Source organism: Onychostoma macrolepis, chromosome 24 (assembly GCF_012432095.1).
Source record: "Onychostoma macrolepis isolate SWU-2019 chromosome 24, ASM1243209v1, whole genome shotgun sequence".
In the NCBI taxonomy this organism is placed as follows: domain Eukaryota; kingdom Metazoa; phylum Chordata; class Actinopteri; order Cypriniformes; family Cyprinidae; genus Onychostoma; species Onychostoma macrolepis.
The window spans coordinates 12548570-12569722 of record NC_081178.1 but is presented as its reverse complement, the minus strand read 5'-3'; the positions used below and the strand labels follow the sequence as shown (position 1 = coordinate 12569722).

Genomic DNA, 21153 nt, shown 5'->3' with positions numbered 1-21153 from the left:
TGCAGTGTGACAAATTAATTGAAAAATGTAATATTTTTAATAGGGCTGTCAAATCGATTAATCGTGATTAATCACATTAATCACACCTTAACCATACAAATTTATGTTTACATAATATACGTGTGCGCACTGTATATATTTATATGTATATATAAATACACACACACACACATATAAATTATATTTATATATATCATAAATCATATATAAATATGAATATATATATATATATATATATATATATATATATATATGTACATGTAAATATTTCTTAAACATGTACATGTATGTATGTGTATTTCTATATATACATATAAATATATACAGTGCACACATATATTATGTAAACACTAATTTTTTTATTTTATTTTGGTTGCTATTAATTGCGATTAATCGATTTGACAGCCCTAAATATAAAGTATATATATTCTATGTATAATATTTATAATAGTACAAATGTAAAAGTCCAAATATTCCATTTATTTATTGAAATAAAGAGTAATATTAAAATTGCAAGTAAAATAATTATAAAAAATTATAATCTATAGAAGTATAGCTTGTTATATTTTGGGACATGTGAGCTACCCATAAATACTGCTTATCATGTGATCTGGGGCTAGAGTGTTAATTTGAAATAAGGAAGTGATGTAATAAAAAAATACAAAGGTCATTCTACTCCCTTTGATATGAGGAAAATGGAATAATGTTCAGAGGCAAACCTCGGTGCCCTTGATGGAGCAGGACTCTGGAGAGGAAGAGAGTGTGAGTGTCTCCTCTGATTGTTCCAACAGGCTCTGGGCCGTATGCGCAGGTGGGCGGAGAGGATTGTAACCATCATCCTGTGGTTCGGTGCAAATGTGCATATTATAGGAGACAGTTGGCTGGGCAAAGCCTGGAGTGAACGTGCCTGCAAAAAATGGGAAAATGACAGTATTATAATATGTAATATGATTGTCTGAGTATGTTTTTACTTTATAGGTCAGTGAAATAATACCTTTTGGGGTTTTAACAACTGGGGTGTGCACTGTTGTATAGTCCAGTGGACAAATCAAGTTGTTGCTCCTGAGAAGCTCACTGTCCACACACCACTTGAAAGCTGATTTAACTTTAGAGACATAGAGGATTCTTTAGGGTTTTGATGCCATAACACTACTAACTGACCGACACACTGTGGATACTAAAAATAATGGTTGTTGAAATAAACATAACTAGAGAAGCCTACCTGGGGGAAGACCCAGCTGACGGTAGGCCTCACCCACTTCTTCCATGATTCTGTTGTGATCGTGCTCCTCCTTTGCAGCAGCTTGCAGTCGGGCCTGTATAATGTGTGTTTCCAGCATGTCAGCGTTCTGCATCCGTCTGTTGTATTCAGAATGCACCTGATAAAATCATAAAAATTCAATAAAAAATAAAAAAATCTAGATAATACAAATCCGAAAAATGAAGAATTGATTAAGAATTAAGGCGCCAACACTAGGGGCGTCAATAAGATTTTTTTTATATGAATTAATACTTTTTATTAAGCAAGGATTAAAAAGATCAAAAGTAACGGCAAAAACATTTACAGTGTTACAAAAGGTTTCTATTTTAAAGAAATGCTGTTCTATCCATAAAAGCCTAAACTTTCTGTTTCAAAAACATTTCAAACTTTTATAAATATATACATCACATTTTAGAAGAGAGACTTTGCTCAGATGAGAAGAGAGGCACCTGCTGTAGCTCTTCCACAAATTTTTCATGGTAGTTGTTGCTTCCTCTGCGTGATTTACTAAGATTAGAAACAGTGTCCTTCCCAATCACCTCTATGGTGTAAAGGTCGTTGAATATGCCGGCCAGTAGATGAGAAATGTCCTGTGCACACGAGACAGATTTGTTTAATGATAGTTCACCCAAAAATGAAAATTACATAATTCCTAAAACATTTCCTATTACATAACATCTCATTTTGGGTTCAACGGAATACATTTATACAGTTTGAGACAACATGAGGGTGAGTAAATGATGACACAATTGTGCCAGCGTGATAAATGTAACGTTACTGTTAAAATAACCACCAGGTGCAGTGTTCAGCTGTCATTCTCTTAACTTACCTGAGTTGTATTTGAAGCTGGTTTGTGTCGGTTCATGGAGGGTTCAGAGCTCTTTAGTGCTTTTGGTTCAGTTTCATCCGCCATTGTTCTGACAAACGTAATTTAAACGTAATTTTATATTTTAAGCTCCGGCACGTGTGGCGCGTAGCGAAGGAGGTTTATGGTGATATTTTATGGAAACGTGCCATAAATGCTCATATGTCTCAATATAAAACGCGAAGGCAGAAATAATAAAGACCATGGAGAAGTTCCCTTTACTACACTGACCGCCATGTTTGTTTAGGGCGTCACCATAGTAACAGAGCGAGCCTCCTAAAAACTTAAATTATCAAAGAGACATTTAAAACGGCAAATAAAACATTTGGACATTTAAACCACAAAATGTATACTACTTTTTTGGGGTGAAGAATTTTTTTATTAAACAAGAATGCATGTAATTGATCAAAAAAAAAAAAAAACTTAACTGTCACAAAAAATAAAATAATTACAAAAATTTATTAAAATAAAAACAGTTATTTAAAATTATAATAATTTAAATACTGTATATTACTTATATATAGGTACCTAATGGGAAAGCCAAGTGGTGTTAGTGGTAGTTACTGATGGTATACATATGCAACATAGCCAAAAATGAATGCCATAACATTACCCGATCCAAAAAATAACATGCACACCTCTACATACCATGGATCAGGTATGGCTTGGCAGTTTTAAAGGGTGTGCTAAAAGTTGTCAGGCAGGATATTTTCAAACTCCCCATCATCATAAAGCAAAGAGACTGTATGAACTGTATGCTATTGGACTTTGCTTCACACCCTACTTTGCTCTACAACAAAATTAGACTTGTTCGGTTATTGTGAAGACAGACCGATTGGAAGTGTTCTGATTTTGTCCCATCTATCTGGCCCCGGATGCAACACAGTCAATAAATCACTAATATGTAACTAAACAAATAAATAGCCTTTCATTTAATGCAAAGTCCCATATTCAGATAAATCCATCCAGAAGTGGACCATAAAAACAAAACAAGAAAACAAGCTGTAGCATGAAGTCTCACAGACCCCCACAGATGAAATAATGAAACATGGTTCAATCTGAAAACACTGAATATAAATCAAAGACTACTGACTTTTATGTCCTTACACCTAAATGATAAGATGCTTATGAAACGCATCTAGGCGGAGGGTCAGATTAAGAATGCAACTGTGATGCAACTACAGAATGTAGTCTTTGAAGAGCACTCTCAAGAGTGGAATTACATGACAAGAGTGGATTTCTGAAGAAATGAATCAAAACCAACTGTAGCCAGACTAGAGCTCCTTCTGGAAATTACCAAGAAAGCAGACACGTTTCTGAATTAGGCTACACTGTAGTCGTTCATAAGGGGTGGAAACAAATGCAATTTTTCAGTGCATCATTGAGAGAGACTTGAAAGACCGGTGTTGTGGGTGTAGGCGAATTCTCGATACTACACTAGTAATAGGCGGGTTCCACACACAACAGCGCATTGAACTTTCCTGTCAGTGGATGGTTTAGGACACGGGCTGTACTCATCCCAGTCAGTATCTGGGCTGCTCTGAGTGGCTTTGGGACGCGAAAGGTCTTTTTCCAACTGGAATATACAACGACTGAAAGCAAACGCTAAATAAAACAACAGAAAGAATCATGGAAGTCAATGGAAATGCCGGCAGATTCGGTAAGTTTTACAGTGATTTCATGAGTATTCCGCGCGAGAAGTGAATACATTTGTTTTGTAGAGTCAATATTCATAATGCCTGTGTGAACACCATAATGTGACCATTTGAATGTTACAATACCACAGACTTTATACAAAGCAATTTGCTCTGAAACACAATTTGTAAGAGAATTTACCTTGTTTTTTGCTTTCGTGAGGTTCTTTTCCCAGTCATGATACATGTGACCATCTTGTTTTTATTGTTGCACACTCAGAACTGCTATTAAATGTAGAGGAGCCTCATATTTAGTGCCCTCATAGAACATTTTCCATAACTTCAGGAGTTTGCTGAATTGTCCTACATACAGGAACTTTAATACACAGCTTTAAAAACAGATGCAGGAGTTCACAATAAAACCGTGTCATTTATGAGCATTGCAGCTTACAAACAAATAGGCTACACACTACTGAGCTAATGTAGCTTATGGTTATATATATAACATATTTTTTTCTTGCACCAACACAAGTTCAGCAAGACGTTAACTAATGTCACGAGATGATTCGACCAGAAGAAGGCGCCCAATGTCAAATTACGTCTGAGCTAGTGATTCATCAAAGTGACTCGGTTCACTAAAATATTCATTTAGATTCGCTCACTGATTTGTTCAAATCACATCTAGTTTCCTTAGAAATGTTATGTTTGTGACTTTAATAAACTATAAGAATACAGGAATAACTGTTTATCAATGTTCACTCTTTGTTAAAGAGTTTAACTCAAAAGCTGAACTGAATAGAAAGACATGCCGCCACTTCAGTTGGTCAGCAGAAGCAGATGTAGATATCCAGTTTATTTAGTTTGTCTCATTTAACACCGCTGTGAAGGGGGCGGTGCGTTCAGCAGGTCCAGCCAATGAAATGCTCCATCACAACCCGCCTGGAATGCTATTGGTTCGCGTTTTGGCCAGCAATCCTGCTTTTTAAACGGGAGAAACTTCAGCAAACTGAATAGCTAGGAGTCAAACCAGACCGAATCTTCCATTTAAAGGATTCGTTCAAAACGTTCAAAGATTCTTCCATAAGCGAAATGCCTCAAAGGAGAAGCCACGTTTGTAGGCAACAGGCAAAATGTAAACGTTTACACGGTAACCTCTATCAGGAGGACGTAAAATGGGTTTGTGTTTAAGCAGGCCTAGAAAACGGTACCAACAGACAAAAATATTACGTTACACATGTTGTTATTACAGCATTATATATTTAAATACCACAGAGCATGCCATAACGACGTATAGATGCGAAAACCTGAGATACACAGAGCAAGTGAATCATAAAAACACAATAGGATGATTTTTGCAGGTTTAGAACCCGCCCATAGAAAGAGACTCGCAAACGTCATGGTTTTTCTCGCCTCATGTTATTTTTCTAGAAAAACTAACGTTAAGCCGATTACAGTCGATCTCGTTGAGGAATTTCGGCCATGTCTTGTGTGCGTAAGCTTCGCAAAAGGACGAAATCCCAGGAGTTAGTTTACCAAGAACAGTGCAAGATCGTGGCACAAGAGAATGGGAAACGCATAGGTGGGTGTTGCATTTGTGTCGGGCATTAAATAGCCCTCCGTGGACTAAACTGCATGAAAGTCCCAGAAAGTAAAGTTTCCACCAAAACCGCAGTTATAGTTTTTATTACTATTACTGTAAAACCATACAAATGGGGTCTCATGTAAACTGCAAAAAGTAAGAGAAGAGCTCGTACTCACTGTAAATGTTGTAAACAATGTAAACATTTAAGTGACTGTGCAAGGTTTTATAAAATAACATTAACCGCTCATACAGAATTTGAAATAGCACGAAGTTTGGTTTATGGAACGTGCACGCTGATTATTAGATCATGATCTATATATAATCTATAATAATAGATATTATTAGATGTGTCAACCAATCGCTGCTACATCATCTTGCACAAGTCAGATCAAATCAGACTTTTTGTTTGCTGTAAGAAGCTGCACTCTAAATATAAAGGATTAAAATGAATTAAACATCAAGAACATTCACAAAATGCCATGATGAAAAGGATGTTTATTTGCATGTCACAAACATCCATGACTGTTTATTTCATAAAAGTGTATGATACACTTTTTTAATATTTGGAATGAGGAATGAGTCAAGGGTATTTTGCTGCTCAGCTTTTTTTTTTTTTTTGATGTTTTGCTGTTTGTTAAATGACATTCCAGCCAAATACAGCAGAGAAGATCTGTTTTGTTTTGGTTGTTTTTTTTTACTGAAAAACAGAGAGTAGGATTACAAAACTTTTCCAAGGAAAGAATGAATGGTTTTGACAGTTGATTTATCACAGTTTAATCTCTGGCTACCTTCCAGTGATGAAAAATCAAGGTTAAATTAAGACTTCTCATTCACATTTCTATCTTTCCTGAAGAAAATAGTGGCACTTGGGGCTTCTTAGATGGAAATTCCAGTTAAATGGAAAAATTTTATGACAGTGGCCTCAAAACACATGAAATAGCATTATCATCGTCATTTATTTTGTTGCAGTGTCCTGAAACTGAATGGATTTAAATGCTTCAGTTGCTATGTTTACATACATTTCAATAATCAAAATAAAGTGCTTTCATGCAAATTTTAATTACATTGAGGTTGATCCGGAAAAAAAAATTACAACATGTAGCGCAGATTTTAAGCATTCTGTTGATAATGCCATATAAACATTTAAATCTGACTACAGTCACTGTAAGACTTAAAAATATCTAATGTACAATGCAATACTATTATGCAGTGATATCTAGTTATTGGAAGACGAATGGGCATAAAATGGCAAAATGATGATGGCTAACTAGTATTTTGGGGCACAAAGTGGATGGGGGCTGTAAAGCTCCAAAATGACAAAAAAAGCACCATAAAATTCTTCTTAATGATGGTACAACTTATGCGCTATATTACAAGTATTTTAAAGTCATATGTTAGCTTTGTCTGAGGATGAGACCAAAAAGTTTGTATTTGCTTGCTTTGAAAATCTTTCTTGACAGCTGTGGTCACCATTCGCTTTTATTGTACAGGAAAGGACAGTGTGCACATTATGCTTAAAATAACCTTTTTGTGTTCAATGGACAAATGGAATTTCATTCAGGTTTCAATTCAGGCTAGAAAGATAAGAAAAAGGCTCTTTTTTTTTTTAGTTACACACATGCTGAGTTGCATAACATCTTAGTCAGCTGTCTTTGACATGACTCACAAACTTCTAGACGTACTGATCTGGAACTAAATACTGCACTGAAATACTGCACAATGAAAAAATTCATCAGAAATTCATCAGATTGTATAACCAGAAAATTCAGAATTTGCTGCCATATTGAATTGATACAGTTTACCGATAATCTGTGCATGATAGTAAAGTCTTTGAAAGTCAACTTTGTGTTTTACCAAGGGTCAAAAAGTTGCCCTGTGTATCATCACCTTAAGATCTTTGTTCATCTTCAGAACACAAATGAAGGTATTTTTGATGAAATCCGAGAGCTTTCTGAACCTGCGATTGAACCACTGATGTCACAAGGACTATTTTAACAATGTTCTTACTACCTTTCTGGGCCTTGAATGTGGTAGCATTTCCACTGTCGGGCCAAAAGCAGGCGTGCTAGTGCATGCCAGGGCCAGCCTGCATTTCCACTGTCACTTCCGGGGCTTGATTGTGCCAAAGGGGCCAAATGGGGTTAGAGGAGTGGTTATGAACTAAGGCGGAGTTTCTGCGTGTCTGGAGAGCGTCAGCACTGCGGATCATTTCATTAAGTTAGCAGCTATAACACCAAGACTTTTAAAATAATTTTAGCTCAAGATTCACTTTCAGACAGCAGCGAGTGTTTGAAATAACTGTTTGAGATCCGATGTGGATTAAAATCACCATACAATTAGCGATGCAAAAAACTATGCACGCTAGCCATTAACGTTACCATAGTAAACGTGGTACATACGACCGCTTGAAGAAATCAGACATCAGCTTCTCATTCTCTATCACAATCGTGTATTTAATTTAGTAACATATTTTATCTGTCTTAAGTCTCGTCTATGCTCTGCGTATGTCATAAAAATATAATAATGTTTAATAGTGCCCGTTTAAAGCACTGGCCCGACAGTAGAAAAGTGGCTTGTTGTCTATGGAGGGTCAGAAAGCTCTCAGATTTCATAAAAAAAAAAATCTTAATTTATGTTCCGAAGATGATCAAAGGTCTTAAGGTGATGATAGTAATTAATGACAGAATTTTCATTTTTGGGTGAACTATCCCTTTAAATATTTCACTATAATATACTCAGTAATTTACTAATGCCCAGGTTTGTTTTGGACAGCCTTTACAAATTTGAATTACATTTTTTTCCCCGTTTGCTGAAAAGCTGAAATCCACTTTGCAAATCATACCTGGCCTTGTTTCTATAATTTCTTTGAAGATCACAGCAATTAGAAGTCAGCAGAGTATTTGAAGTTGGCGACATCTACATTTGCATTCTGGATACCTCTGGAGTATGATTTGAATGAGATAAAAAGTCTGATGCGCATTTTCCTAAATGTTAAAGGCCTCACCCTTTTCAAAAATGCTATAACACTAGTATCAGTCATCAAAATAAAACCTTAACACAGTTTTCCGAGTAAACACAAGCAACCACCCCAGCACAGAAAATGTTTTCAGCCCCTTTTCAAAGGCCTTTCTGAAATCAGCTCAACTTTTTCACCATTTCTCCGCCTTCTGCTCGAGTGCAGCCAGAGCCTCATAAACAGCCTCTGTGGCAACAGCTCGTGAAAAAATGCCTGCAATGTTGTGGTTGTGCCCACACCCTTGGGTCAGAGAAGCTGGAGATATTCATAATTCAACTGTTGAGCCAATTAAGGCCATCACGACAGACTTCAAACAGGTGCATTTATCACTCTGATAGCAGCAGTATGATAGCTGGGGGACAATGGCTTTGCGTCTCTTCGAGATGTTTCAGGCGTTAACCGCAAGATTTTATCGTTCCAAATTTAGCCACTCATGAAAAGGATGTGAAAGCATTTTATGGAATGACTGATCTTTTATTGCAGCATTGACATGAATTGACTACAAACACACCCATGCACATACACATTTTTCCATGTTGCAGTAATATTGTGGTTATCTTTGTCTTGCTTTATAGATGCATAATTGTTTGAAAATTGATCCTAAAATTTACAATACAGATCATATGGCTATTTGGAAAGTGAACTCAGTATATTAAGCGAACTGGGTATATGATTCATATATATGGTGATTTGCTCAAGAAACATTTCTTCTTCTTATAAATTTTGAAAACAGTTGTGCTGCTTCATATTTTTGTAGAAACTGTGACATTTTTTTTTTTTTAGGATTCTTTGCATATCTTCTTTGGATATTTGTATGTGTAATATCCAAAATCAGTAAAGACTATTTCAAAGCCATAACTCAAAAAACAAGTATAATGTTCTGCTTATGGATATCTTTTTGTATATGTATTTAAAAAAAAATTTGTTTTGTTTTTTTGTACTGTTAAAAACATGTGAAGCATATGATCTCTATATATTCACACAAGAATCTCTGTGAGTGATGCAAATGATTTTATTGCTAATCTTTACTATCAGCATTGTGGGTTTGTGGTTTCGGCAAGAAAAGATAACCACAATATCATTGCAATATGGAAAAATGCTGTGTGGGTGGATGTATGTGGTCAATACATGTCAGACGTATCTTTCAGACTATGAGTACTATTTATGATACTTTAATAAAGAGTCAAAAATCAATACAATACTTCATAAACTGAATATAATAAGGCATAATGATATATTGTATAGTGTTTATATTGTTCAAACTTACTGAAAGGGAACGATTCTAGAAATTTACCAACAATTGGAATGGTTAAACATATCATTTATTTTCATTAAAGTAAAAACCTGATTTGGACTTTATAGTGTATAGATATACAGAGTATCAATGAAAATCTGGGCGCATTTACAGTAACCTTTACCATACTTATAACTCACCCAGCAGGTTATGACCTCGAGCAAAGCCTTGTAAATTCTGCAAGTTCATTTTTGCTTTTGTCTGGAGAGAGGTGTGTCAGGGCATTCATGGCCTTGACCTTTACGTGACTCAGCATTGACCCCAGGTAGTTTTGAATTTGGTTCTAAAATACCAAAGGTTCTATATTTAGGCTTCCAAAGTTCTCATAAATTGAGAGACTTAAGACGGTGGACTTTGAACATTTTATGACATTTTATGAAATCCATTCGCACTGATGCATGAACTTGACATTTTCTTGACCTTTAGGTCTGGAGGAAGACCCAGACCTGCAGTTTTTGCTGAAAGGTGGAGACCTAGTAAAGGTGAAGTCAAGGTCATGGAGGAAGACCCGCTACTTTCGGCTGAATGAAGACTGCAAGACTGTGTGGCAACAGACCAGCAAGAGATTCAAGAAAGACTCCAGCTGTAAGTGTCTCCGCTGTCCCTTTATTCAGTGTCTGTTTGAGAGAGATGAGGAGAAGAGGATTTGGTCTTATCATGAAGGATCAGATTTTACTTGAAATAATAGATTTTGGTATAATAAGCAAAACACTGTAAATTTGTGAATACAACTAAGCTGCCAAAACAACTCGTTTTGTATTGGCTATTTTGATCAGGAAACACATGAATGTTCAGGGTTACAAAACGATGATGCCATAAATAGATATTATTAAACACACTTACAACTAAAATATTTTTTTGTGTGTAAAATTAAATATTTAATGAAATAAAAAATAAGAAAAATATTTTATATACTACACTACCATTCAAAAGTTTGATGTCAGTAAGATTTTATTTAGGAAGAAATTCATACTTTTATTCAGTAGCTCGGTAATTAAAATAATCTGATGGAAATGAATGAATGAATGAAGCATTTATATAGCGCTTTTATTGTGTATTGCTATACACCCAAAGCGCTTTACAATCATGTGGGGGGGTCTCTCCTCAACCACCACCAGTGTGCAGCATCCACTTGGATGATGCGACGGCAGCCACAGCACAACGGCGCCAGTGCGCTCACCACACACCAGCTACAGGTGGAGAGGAGAGAGTGTCATAGAGCCAATCAAGTGGATGGGGATTATTAGGAGGCCATGATTGACAAGGGCCAGTGGCGGGAATTTGGCCAGGACACCGGGGTTACACCCCTACTCTTTACGATGAGTGTCATGGGATTTTTAATGACCACAGAGAGTCAGGACCTCGGTTTAACATCTCATCCGAAAGACGGTGCTCTTTTGACAGTATAGTGTCCCCATCACTATACTGGGGCGTTAGGACCCACACAGACCACAGGGTGAGCACCCCCTGCTGGTCTCACTAACACCTCTACCAACAGCTACCTAGTTTTCCCAGGAGGTCTCCCATCCAGGAACTGACCAGGCTCAGCCCTGCTTAGCTTCCATGGGCAAACGGTCTTGGCCTGCAGGGTGATATGGCTGTGGTATGACAGTAAATACATTTACAGTACAATGTTACAAAAAAAAAAAAAAAGATATTTTAAGTAAATGCTGTTCATCAAAAAATCCTGCAGAAAATGAATCAAAAATATTAAGCAGCACAAATGTTTTCAACATTGATGATAACATTTATTGAGCACAAAATCAGCATATTAGAATGATTTCTGAAGGATCACGTGACACTGAAGACTGGAGTAATGATGCTGAAAACTCAGCTTTGCTATCAGAAATATAAATTATGATTTTAAAATAGAAAACAGATCATACACAATATGTGTGTTTGTGTGTATGTATATGCAATTATCATATATAATAACGTAATACAAATACCTAATTAAAACATGTTGTATCTTGATACACTGTAATTGAATAACCTTGTATAATTTCCTTTCGATAAATGATCTCATGCTGACATCCTGTAAACCCATCTTTTTAGTCTGCAGCTGTAAACAAATGTGAATCTGTCTGTGAAATTCAGGCTGAAGTCTCAAAACCTAATTAAGAGATAACAAGCATCAAAGTTTGATTTCAACCATTAATTTTACAATGATTTAAATCTTTGACATGGCCTTACTCGGTCAGAGTTAAAGATATCAAGGTTACATTTTCACAGAATGCTGTTTACCTTATGAAGGATGATTTTATGTAGAAATGACTTTAGCTGGTTTTTCACAGTCAGGGTCAAAAACAGTTAGACCTGTCCTTCACTTTCCTCCACAAACATTTTTACCGCCTGCAAGGCCAGAAAAGGCTTTGAGTTGAGCGGAAAGGAAACATCTCTTGACAAAATGACCAGAGAGGAGGGGAACGAAATTTTGTGGTGATATTAAATCTTTTCCCCACATGTTGTCCAGAGGCTTCTGCTCCTCTTAGCTTCCGGCCTGGTTCCTCCAAGCCAAAGGCCTCAGATCAGACCTCTTTATCTGCTGTCTGCCAGACTGTGGCTGCCTCCTCTTTGTCCTGCATGTGTGTGATTAAGGAAACCAGGACCAAACAAAATCAAAGGATTCTAGTGAAAACACCAGATATCAGCAGGGAAAACCTCTGGGCCTGGTCACATGATATTTTCGCCCATTATTTGGGTGTTTTGACAGGCTTGGCCAGGAATGATGATTAGATGGATTGCACATGTTGTCGAAGCATTTTGGCTTCTTTTTATGACATAAATGGTGGAAAATGTACCTCAAAACAAGTAGGATCTTTCGAAGTATTGAAAAGTTACAGGTTGATTCAGAGACTTGCCATTGGAGCTAATAGTTAAAATTTTGGCTAGTTAAATGCGAGAAGATCATGTTTTTACGCACAGGAAGTGAGGTTTTTATTATCTTATAGTGATGGTGCCAAGTTTATCTCAAGTTAAATGGGCTTGAAAGGGTGGGAAACATAACAGATTGTTTTTATCAAACATTAGTGCTGATGCAGTAAAACTATCCAGAAATGGGACAATGAACATGTTCGTCTTTTAAATCCTGTTGGACAGAGACAGTTTGAATAAAACATCAACCTATGCCCCGTTTCATAGTTTGACGCTATTATCTGTACAACAATGAACAGATTTTGCCCCTGTTTAGGGTGTTTGTCATGAGTTTATTATTCCCGCCTCCAGCAGAACACAATGAAAGGTCACATGGTCAACATCCCACTATACCGTAACATATTACAGAGGCTATATGAGGCTAATTCAGAGCCCTGATATGTGTTTAAAAGCTCTTGCTAGCACATCACAGTTGCTATTTTTATTTTACACTAAGTATTGAACTTTACTGCCCACAATAGTTCTTCCATGACATCAATTATATCTCAAATAGGGCGGCTCGGAGGATCTGAGAAAAAGCACCTCACAGGATGTGGTTTAAAAACCAGACGTATTTAGTAAATGAGCAATCATGTTTAAAGGTGAAGTGTTTAATCTTTGCATGATCACTACATTAAATCAAAAAAGATCAACCCACTTCACCTTAAAAAGGTGTTGGAACAATTATTAACCTGAAAGTCGCTGTTTTCATCTTGAAATAGTATTTCAGACACTGTATTTTATACAATACATTCGATGTAACAATAATTATCTGACAAAATCAGAAAACAGAGGTCAGAATTTGGCCAAGCACAATGTTTCCTTTCTGTCAGCTTGTTTGAGTGGAATCTGAAGGATGCTAAACGTGCTTTTGACACTGCTTTCTTTCACCAGTTCACTTGAGATTGGGTGTTATCCAAATAGTTCTCCTACAGTCCCCATATTTGCCTTTGTGAGCGTGTGCCACGTCTAAAACTGCAAATGATCTCCAGCTGTGCTTTTTCGACATTTTCCACAAATACTGTACACATAAGGATGTGAAGCTCTTCTTTTTCCATCAAATGGTCAGTGAAAGAAAGTCCTCAACCTTTGGTTCAATGATGTATTACATGAACTAGATACAGCTTTACACCTTTATTTGTGTGGTTTTGTAATTTTTGTAAATTTCAAGGAATATTTTAAATACATTGATTTACATGGAAAATTCAAATTAACAATAATTCATAGCAAAAAATAAATGTAATAAATTAGTTAAGAATTAAAAATGAATTTAATATAATTTAATATCAAAATCAAGACAGTCAAAAAGACCTCAATTGGGATACAGACAAAACCAGCTACTAGTTTCATAATACAGAACAGTTTATCTAAAATATCTAATAGATCTAAATGTGCCTTTGCTGTTTTTGTCACGTGTCTTGAAGTGTACCGTATTCATGGCAAGTGGCTTCTGTTGTGTTTGCTCTGTTCCAGTAGGCTGAGTACGCACAACCCAACCCTGATCTGATTCTTCACAGAAAGCCATGATTGTCTAATTGTTTTATTTAGGATCATGAATTCATTGCAAGAGAGATTTCCAGAAATCACACTTGTGTCTCACTGATTGTAATGTACAGCTGTGTTTGCCAAACACGTTCAATAATCGTCAAGTAGGGTGACACCTTTGAGCTTATCACCTTCTTATCTGACGTGATGCCTGCGTCGAGTTGTATTTCATACAGCAGTGCTTTGATTGAGAATTCTTTGATAAAGTAAATACAGATTTTTACAAGGGGAATTAAAAAAAAAAAAAAAAAGATAATTAATATCACCTGAAAATACATTGTATGTACGGATAATTTAACTAATCAAACAATTAAAAATTGTGCAGCAGCTATATACAGTTTAACTCACTACCATTTAATTCCATTCTATTTGATCAAATTTAAATAAAAAAATGTGAAATCACTGCGCTCAACCAACACTTCGGAGTGTTGTAGATCATGGCTCGTAATGGCTTCAAATGAAAAAGCAGGATCCGCACTCAGTTGTATGATTCTTAATGATTTTTGGATTTTTTTTATTATACAAGAAGCACAAATGGATTTATGGATATGATCTATTTGTGCTTTTTGAATCTTAAAATCTTAAAATCATTAAGAAATATACAACTGAGTGCAGATCCTGCTTTTTCATTTGAAGCCATTATGATTTTTACTGATCTACGCACCTGAAGTGTTGGTTGAGCGCAGTGATTTCACATTTTTTTCTGCTTTATTCAGTTAAATTTAAATTGGAATTACAATTCTGTTTCCTGTTTGCTCAATTTAAATTTCAGTTTCATTACTGAATTGCATACAACCCTCTTAGAGATAACATATTGATCCCTAAAATCTTAAAAAAAATAAAAATAAAAAAAAAGGATGGACCCTCTTGCACTTCTTTGTCTTTTGGTAGTTTGGAAAATTTTAGATGTCAAAATATGCTCTTTAAATAATGCACCACTGCATGTACAGACCTTATCAAATAAGCCTAGAAATAATGTGTCTCTTTGACTTCAGGCTGTTGTTTTGACGTAAATCACTGTTCAGATGTTTCTCTCATCAATCTGCCCACAGATTTCTTGTGAAAGGCAGTTGTATTCACAAAAGGTTCAAAATGCAGTCAGTTAAAGCTCTAAAATTAGTAATAATGACAATCTCTTGCCTCTTTTACAGTCAGTCTTGAGGACATCGATTCGGTGCGGTATGGCCGTCAGACTGAAGGGCTGCAGAAGTACACTGACTCCTTGGCAGACGACCGCTGCTTCTCCATTGTCTTCAAAGGTCGACGAAAGAACCTGGACTTGATCGCCTCATCCAAAGAGGAGGCCAAGAGATGGGTCAGCGGTCTGGAGAAGATCATGACTGGCATGCACAGCCTCAACCGACAGCAGAACAGCGAACAGTATCCTCAACAGCCTGCTCTCTGAACACATTCAGCACTGTTGTAATTAAAGGAAAACATTGATTTAACATATTTAGGTTACACATCATTTCAAAGTGACATGTATTTAATATAAGGTTAGGGTTAGGTTTAAGTTTGGTTGCTTATGTAATATGTGTGACTGTCACCTTATAGTGTTACTTAAATGTATACTTTCTTGCACTAAAAGTACTGTGTGTAAAATGTGTAATAAGCATTGATATAATCCTTTTTTTTTTATAAGTAGAAAAGATTTAGCTTGATAACTATAAATATTTAGTCCTTACATCAGCCAAAAAGCTGGATCTATAATTGCATGCGCAAGGCAGACAAGAACGCAGACAACAAAATGTCCTTGAAGGAGTTGAAGCATTTCCTACGTCAGATCAATATCGAGGTGGACGACAGTTACGCTGAGATGCTTTTCAAGGTGAGAGGCAAATCATAAATCTATTGTTTTGATTTTAGCTTGTGTGAGAAGCTTATAGCATTTTTTTTGTTTAAATCACTGATTTAGCCTACAAGTTATCTACACAATACTAAATAAAACAACATGTTTAAGTTGCTTTTGAGCTCGCTGAAATTTTCAAAGAAAGTTGTTGTTGGTGTCTCCTGTTGATGGTCCTCAAGAACGGTTTCATTTTTATTTTTTGCTATTGAATATTGCAGAAATGTGACACATCAAACTCAGGCACTCTGGAGGGATCTGAGATTAAACACTTTTACGATTTACTGACTTACCGTGAGGAAATTGATGTGATCTATGAGAAGTACGCTAGTACCAATGGACAGATGAGCTCTGGCGACCTGTTGAACTTTCTCCAAAATGAGCAGAGGGAGCCAGTGTCTTTGGAGAGTGCAAAGAAGCTTATTGAGAAATATGAGGTGGATGAGACAGGTAAGCGCACTTAAATTACCAGAAGAATACATCAGATAACTAATAGCTGCATTAATAGGATGCATTAAACTGATCAAAAGTGATAGTAAAGACATTTATGCTATTTATCAAAGCATCATGGTTTCCACAAAAAATATTAAGCAGAACAGCCATTTTAAATATTAATAAAAATTAGTGCGGTCAAACGATTAATCGCATCCAAAAAAAAGCTTTTGTTTCCATAATATATGAGTGTGTACTGTGTATATTTATTATATAAATACAAACACATGCATGTATATATTTAAGAAAAATATGCTATGTTTATATATTAAATATATTTATAGATAATATAAATGTATATACATGTAAATATTTTCAAAATATATACTGTATGTGTGTGTATTTCTATATACATAATAAATAAACAGTACACATACATATAATATGTAAACAAAAACTTGTATTTTGGATGTGATTAATCACGATTAATCGTTTGACAGCACTAAAAAAAATAAATGTTTTTTGAGCTGCAAATCAGCATATTAGAATGATTTCTGAAGGATCGTGTGACACCATCACAAGAACAAACTACATTTTAAAATGTAGTAAAAAAAAAAAAAAAACTGTTATTTTGGAATATTTCACATATAATGTGGATAACAGAAGATAAACATTATATAACAAACTATAAATAAACAATATTGAAGCAAACTGAATTGCCCAATCAAAATAGCAGGTGTATCATGTAACAAAATATAAGTAACATGTATTTTTACAATACATTTTAGTGTAATACGGTGTTTTTACATTTACCAAGCCAAACAGAACAAGTACATGAGCAAAGATGGTTTCCTGATGTACCTGAACCATGAAGAAGGCTCCATCTTTAACCCGGCCCACAAACCTATATACCAAGACATGCATCAGCCGCTCAATCATTACTTAATTTCCTCTTCCCACAACACCTATCTGATGGAGGACCAGCTGAAGGGGCCTAGCAGCACAGAAGCCTATATCAAGTACGAACATGTCTGCTTTCACTAGAAGTCTCAACAACTATGCATTAACACGTTAAGCATTCATCCATAAGCAATGTAAGAAAATAGTTCTCGTCTTTTAGAGCGCTGATGAAGAGCTGTCGCTGTGTGGAACTGGATTGCTGGGACGGTGCGAACGGAGAGCCGGTCATTTACCACGGCCATACGCTCACATCCAAAGTGCTCTTCCAAGATGTCATCAAGGCCATCAAAGAATATGCTTTCAAAGTGAGTAAAAAAAGGTGGTTAACTAATAATGCCCACTGCTTTCAAGGTGTAAGTTTTCTATCGATGTCCGTCAAACAAAAGGATGTTGCGAGTCATAGAGATGTTTCACACCAGAATCCATTCAGTGGGTTATGTTTGCTCCACTAGACCTCACAGTATCCAGTGATCCTGTCTTTGGAGAACCATTGCTCCACAGAGCAGCAGAAGATCATGGCCCATCACTTAACCTCCATCCTGGGCAGCGCTTTGCTCACTCAACCCCTGGGGCATCAAATGCCCAAAAGTTTTCCAGGACCTGAGGTAAGACCGCTAAAAATAACATGTATGTTTCCTGCACCACTGCACTGTAAAAATATGATTTTTTTTTTTTTACATATACAGTTTTCTGCTTAAAATTTGTCAGTTCTTTGTAATTGCTTGTGAAATTTACTAGAAATCTGTGAGGTTCTACACCACTTTTTTTTCAGTTCTTGTTCTTTTGTAAAGAAATGATGTGTGTAACTGCATACGTTAGTTGATTCTACATATCGCCACCTGGTGGATAACAGAGACAGCTCTCTAAAGCTAAACCAGCTGCATGACCTCTTAAAATCTCTTTTCACCACACCCTACTTTCCTCAGACGACTTCCTCGTCATCCCTGCAATCTTCCTGTTTACTTCTGTATCCATGAATTCAAATAGCTGAAGACTGAGGAAGTGATTATCAGTAGAGCCACGATTACATGGAGAAACTTTTTTTTATGGTAACCATTTATCACTTCCTGATGATTCACCAAAACACTCATCAAGCTTTTGAGCTGCTGACTGAAAGGCAAATGACAAGACGGTACAAGTTCAGACGGGCAGGATTTGAAGTGCTTGTTTTGGTTGTGAGGTGGGAGGGGCTTCTGAATGGTGTCACATTGGAATCCATGCAGCTGGATCTGTTTTTAATCTGTTCCTTACGATGATGACCTATTTGAATTAAGTTTCAACCCTGAGCTTCGTCTCGTACTGAGAAGTTCTGCCAGTTTCTCTGAATGAAGCTATGGCAGGATGGTAATCAAAGGTGATTCTAGTATTTCAGCCTGAGGGCGGTTCAGCCATGAACTCCCATAAACACAATAAGAAGAGAAACAATAGTAAAGCATCATCTTTCAGTTCCATTTGTAATATGTGAGCGGTATCTAGAATTTCTCTCACAAAACCTCTATCTATCCTGTTATGCTCATTAAGGCTGTATTTATTACAGTTTAGAATAAAATAACTTTCTATTTTAAAATATCATTTTTAATCCTGTGATGATGAAGCTGAATTTTTAGCAGCTCTTCAGTGTCACATCATGATCCTTCAGAAATCATTCAAATTTGCTGATTTGGAAACACTTCTTATTATCAGTTATGCTGCTTAATATTTTTGTGGATGAACAGAAAGCATTTATTTGAAAGTCTTTATTGTAACTTTTGATCAATTTTACACATCCTTGCTGTATAAATGTATTAAAATACTTCACAAAATGTTCTGAACAGTAGTGTATGGAACATTTCAATGCATAATCAGATCTAATTTTCAACAAAAAGTGAAAAAGTATTTGTGTCATCTGTTTATGCTTGTAGGAGCTGAAGGGACGTTTCCTGATCAAGGGCAAGTGTTTGAACAAACTGGATGCAGCATTCAACAACAACACCACAGAGGATGTGGACAGTGTGTCAGAGGAAGATGAGGCTGCTGAACTCAAAGAGGCTGAACAGAAACCAAAGGACAAGGTGTGTAGAAGCCATACAGTCACTCAGAGACCAACAACCAAACAGCTTCAAACAGCTTTCTTTTAAATGTAAACTGGAATACAAACTTTAAAAAAAGTAAGCACACTTAGGTCCGTGGAGTTCATTTGCATACACAAAGCTGCGGTAGATAAGGTTGAGTTCAAATCGGCACACTCAGCTGTCACAGACATTACCACAAAAACCCCATTCAAATCATGAGACAGACATCAGATTTGTTCTGCTTATTTGGCATCCCTTTATTTCATGTGTGAAGTTGTGCCCAACTGTAATTAAAATCTATTTTTGATTATTGTTGTAGAGTTCCAAAAAGATCAAGCTGGCTAAGGAGCTGTCAGACCTGGTCATCTACTGCAAAAGTGTCCATTTCAGCAACTTCGAGCATTCAAGAGATAACCACGCTTTCTATGAAATGGCCTCCTTCAAGGAGAGCAAAGCAATGAACCTGGCAGAAAACTCAGGTAAACCAGGGTGTTTCTAACTTCCAGGTTGGCTTACAAAAATATGTCATATGTCAAAAATGCAGCACTCAATAGGGCCTCAAACTAAAAAAAATATACTCATTTTTGAACACATTTTTGGTGATTTCTTGAAGGTACGGCATATATTCATCACAACATGGATAAGCTGAGCAGAATCTACCCAGCCGGCTCCAGAACTGATTCATCCAACTACAATCCAGTGCCCCTGTGGAACGCCGGCTGCCAAATAGGTGCAAAGCCCTTGCGATATGAGATAATATGAGTCTGATGCAGTTCAGAAAGCCTGTTTATAATCTACATGTGCTTCCATACACCCACTTAATATGTTTTTATCCCTCAAATTGTCTATAGTGGCTCTAAACTTCCAGACTCCTGGTAAGGAGATGGATCTGAATCAGGCCCGCTTTCTACCTAATGGCAAGTGTGGCTACATACTTAAGCCAGAGTTTCAGAGGGACCCGGCCTCACAGTTTGACCCCAAGAACCTCAGTGTAGGCCCCTGGCTGAAGAAAAAGAACTTGCATGTCATGGTGAGATAATAATAAAAAATAGGGATGAATATATATATTAAAATTCTGCCTGATACAATAAATAAAAAAGAAATAAGTACATTAAATAAATGAAAAATTTATAATGAATATATCTTTTTATTTATTTTTTCATTTAAAAAAAAAAAAATCACTAAAAGCTAAAGTCCATTCATTTTTAAATGCTACGAGTGAATTTGGGCATTACAACATTATAATATACATTATGAAAAATAAATATTCATTTTGAGGTTTGCTAACGATTACATTTAACAGTGTTATTCTGGCTGATACAATAAACAAAATAAATTAATGAGTACATTAAAAATAGAATCTTTTAATTAAAAATGAATCAGTAAAAACTGAAATCCAATTGTGTTTAATTGCTACAAGAGAATTTAGGCATCACAACATTATAATATTCAATGTAATAAATATAAGAAAAATAAATATTCATTTTGAGGTTTGATATAGACATTTAACAGTGTTATTAAATGATGGCACTGAAATATCATTCATCCCTAAACCAAATGCAAACATATCTAAACCAATTCTTGTATATGTCTGTTCAGATCATATCAGCCCAGCAGCTGCCTAAGATCAATAAAGACAAGCAGAAGTCTATCGTGGACCCTCAGGTCAGGGTGGAGATCTACGGTGTGCCCGCCGACAACGCCAGCAAACAGACACATCACATTGACAACAATGGCAAGTGTCAACAGTCCAT

General features: G+C 36.1%; 2 protein-coding genes across 4 annotated transcripts in view; one reads left to right on the top strand and one right to left on the bottom strand.

Annotated features, from left to right (window-relative positions):
• The window catches only part of dlec1 (DLEC1 cilia and flagella associated protein), an 18926-nt gene extending 14816 nt beyond the window's left edge, over positions 1 to 4110 (bottom strand). Inside the window, exons 1-5 of one of the 2 annotated variants that reach the window (XM_058764755.1) lie at positions 3963 to 4110; positions 1711 to 1851; positions 1223 to 1379; positions 995 to 1105; positions 720 to 907 (exon numbers count right to left, since the gene is read on the bottom strand). In XM_058764755.1, coding sequence (XP_058620738.1) covers positions 720 to 907; positions 995 to 1105; positions 1223 to 1379; positions 1711 to 1851; positions 3963 to 4007 — 642 coding nt within the window. In that variant the 5' untranslated portion in view covers positions 4008 to 4110. Of the gene's footprint in view, positions 1 to 719; positions 908 to 994; positions 1106 to 1222; positions 1380 to 1710; positions 1852 to 2090; positions 2363 to 3962 lie in introns of those variants that run through there. The other variant, XM_058764754.1, reaches the window with a different exon arrangement.
• Positions 3590 to 21153, top strand: part of plcd1a (phospholipase C, delta 1a) — a 19838-nt gene continuing 2274 nt past the window's right edge. The window contains exons 1-13 of one of the 2 annotated variants that reach the window (XM_058764761.1): positions 3590 to 3786; positions 10079 to 10237; positions 15262 to 15490; positions 15809 to 15938; positions 16178 to 16406; positions 17206 to 17407; positions 17509 to 17653; positions 17801 to 17953; positions 19250 to 19399; positions 19719 to 19878; positions 20013 to 20129; positions 20251 to 20429; positions 20999 to 21134. In XM_058764761.1, the coding sequence (XP_058620744.1) occupies positions 3756 to 3786; positions 10079 to 10237; positions 15262 to 15490; positions 15809 to 15938; positions 16178 to 16406; positions 17206 to 17407; positions 17509 to 17653; positions 17801 to 17953; positions 19250 to 19399; positions 19719 to 19878; positions 20013 to 20129; positions 20251 to 20429; positions 20999 to 21134 (2020 nt within the window). In that variant the 5' untranslated portion in view covers positions 3590 to 3755. Of the gene's footprint in view, positions 3787 to 4763; positions 5340 to 10078; positions 10238 to 15261; positions 15491 to 15808; positions 15939 to 16177; positions 16407 to 17205; positions 17408 to 17508; positions 17654 to 17800; positions 17954 to 19249; positions 19400 to 19718; positions 19879 to 20012; positions 20130 to 20250; positions 20430 to 20998; positions 21135 to 21153 lie in introns of those variants that run through there. The other variant, XM_058764760.1, reaches the window with a different exon arrangement.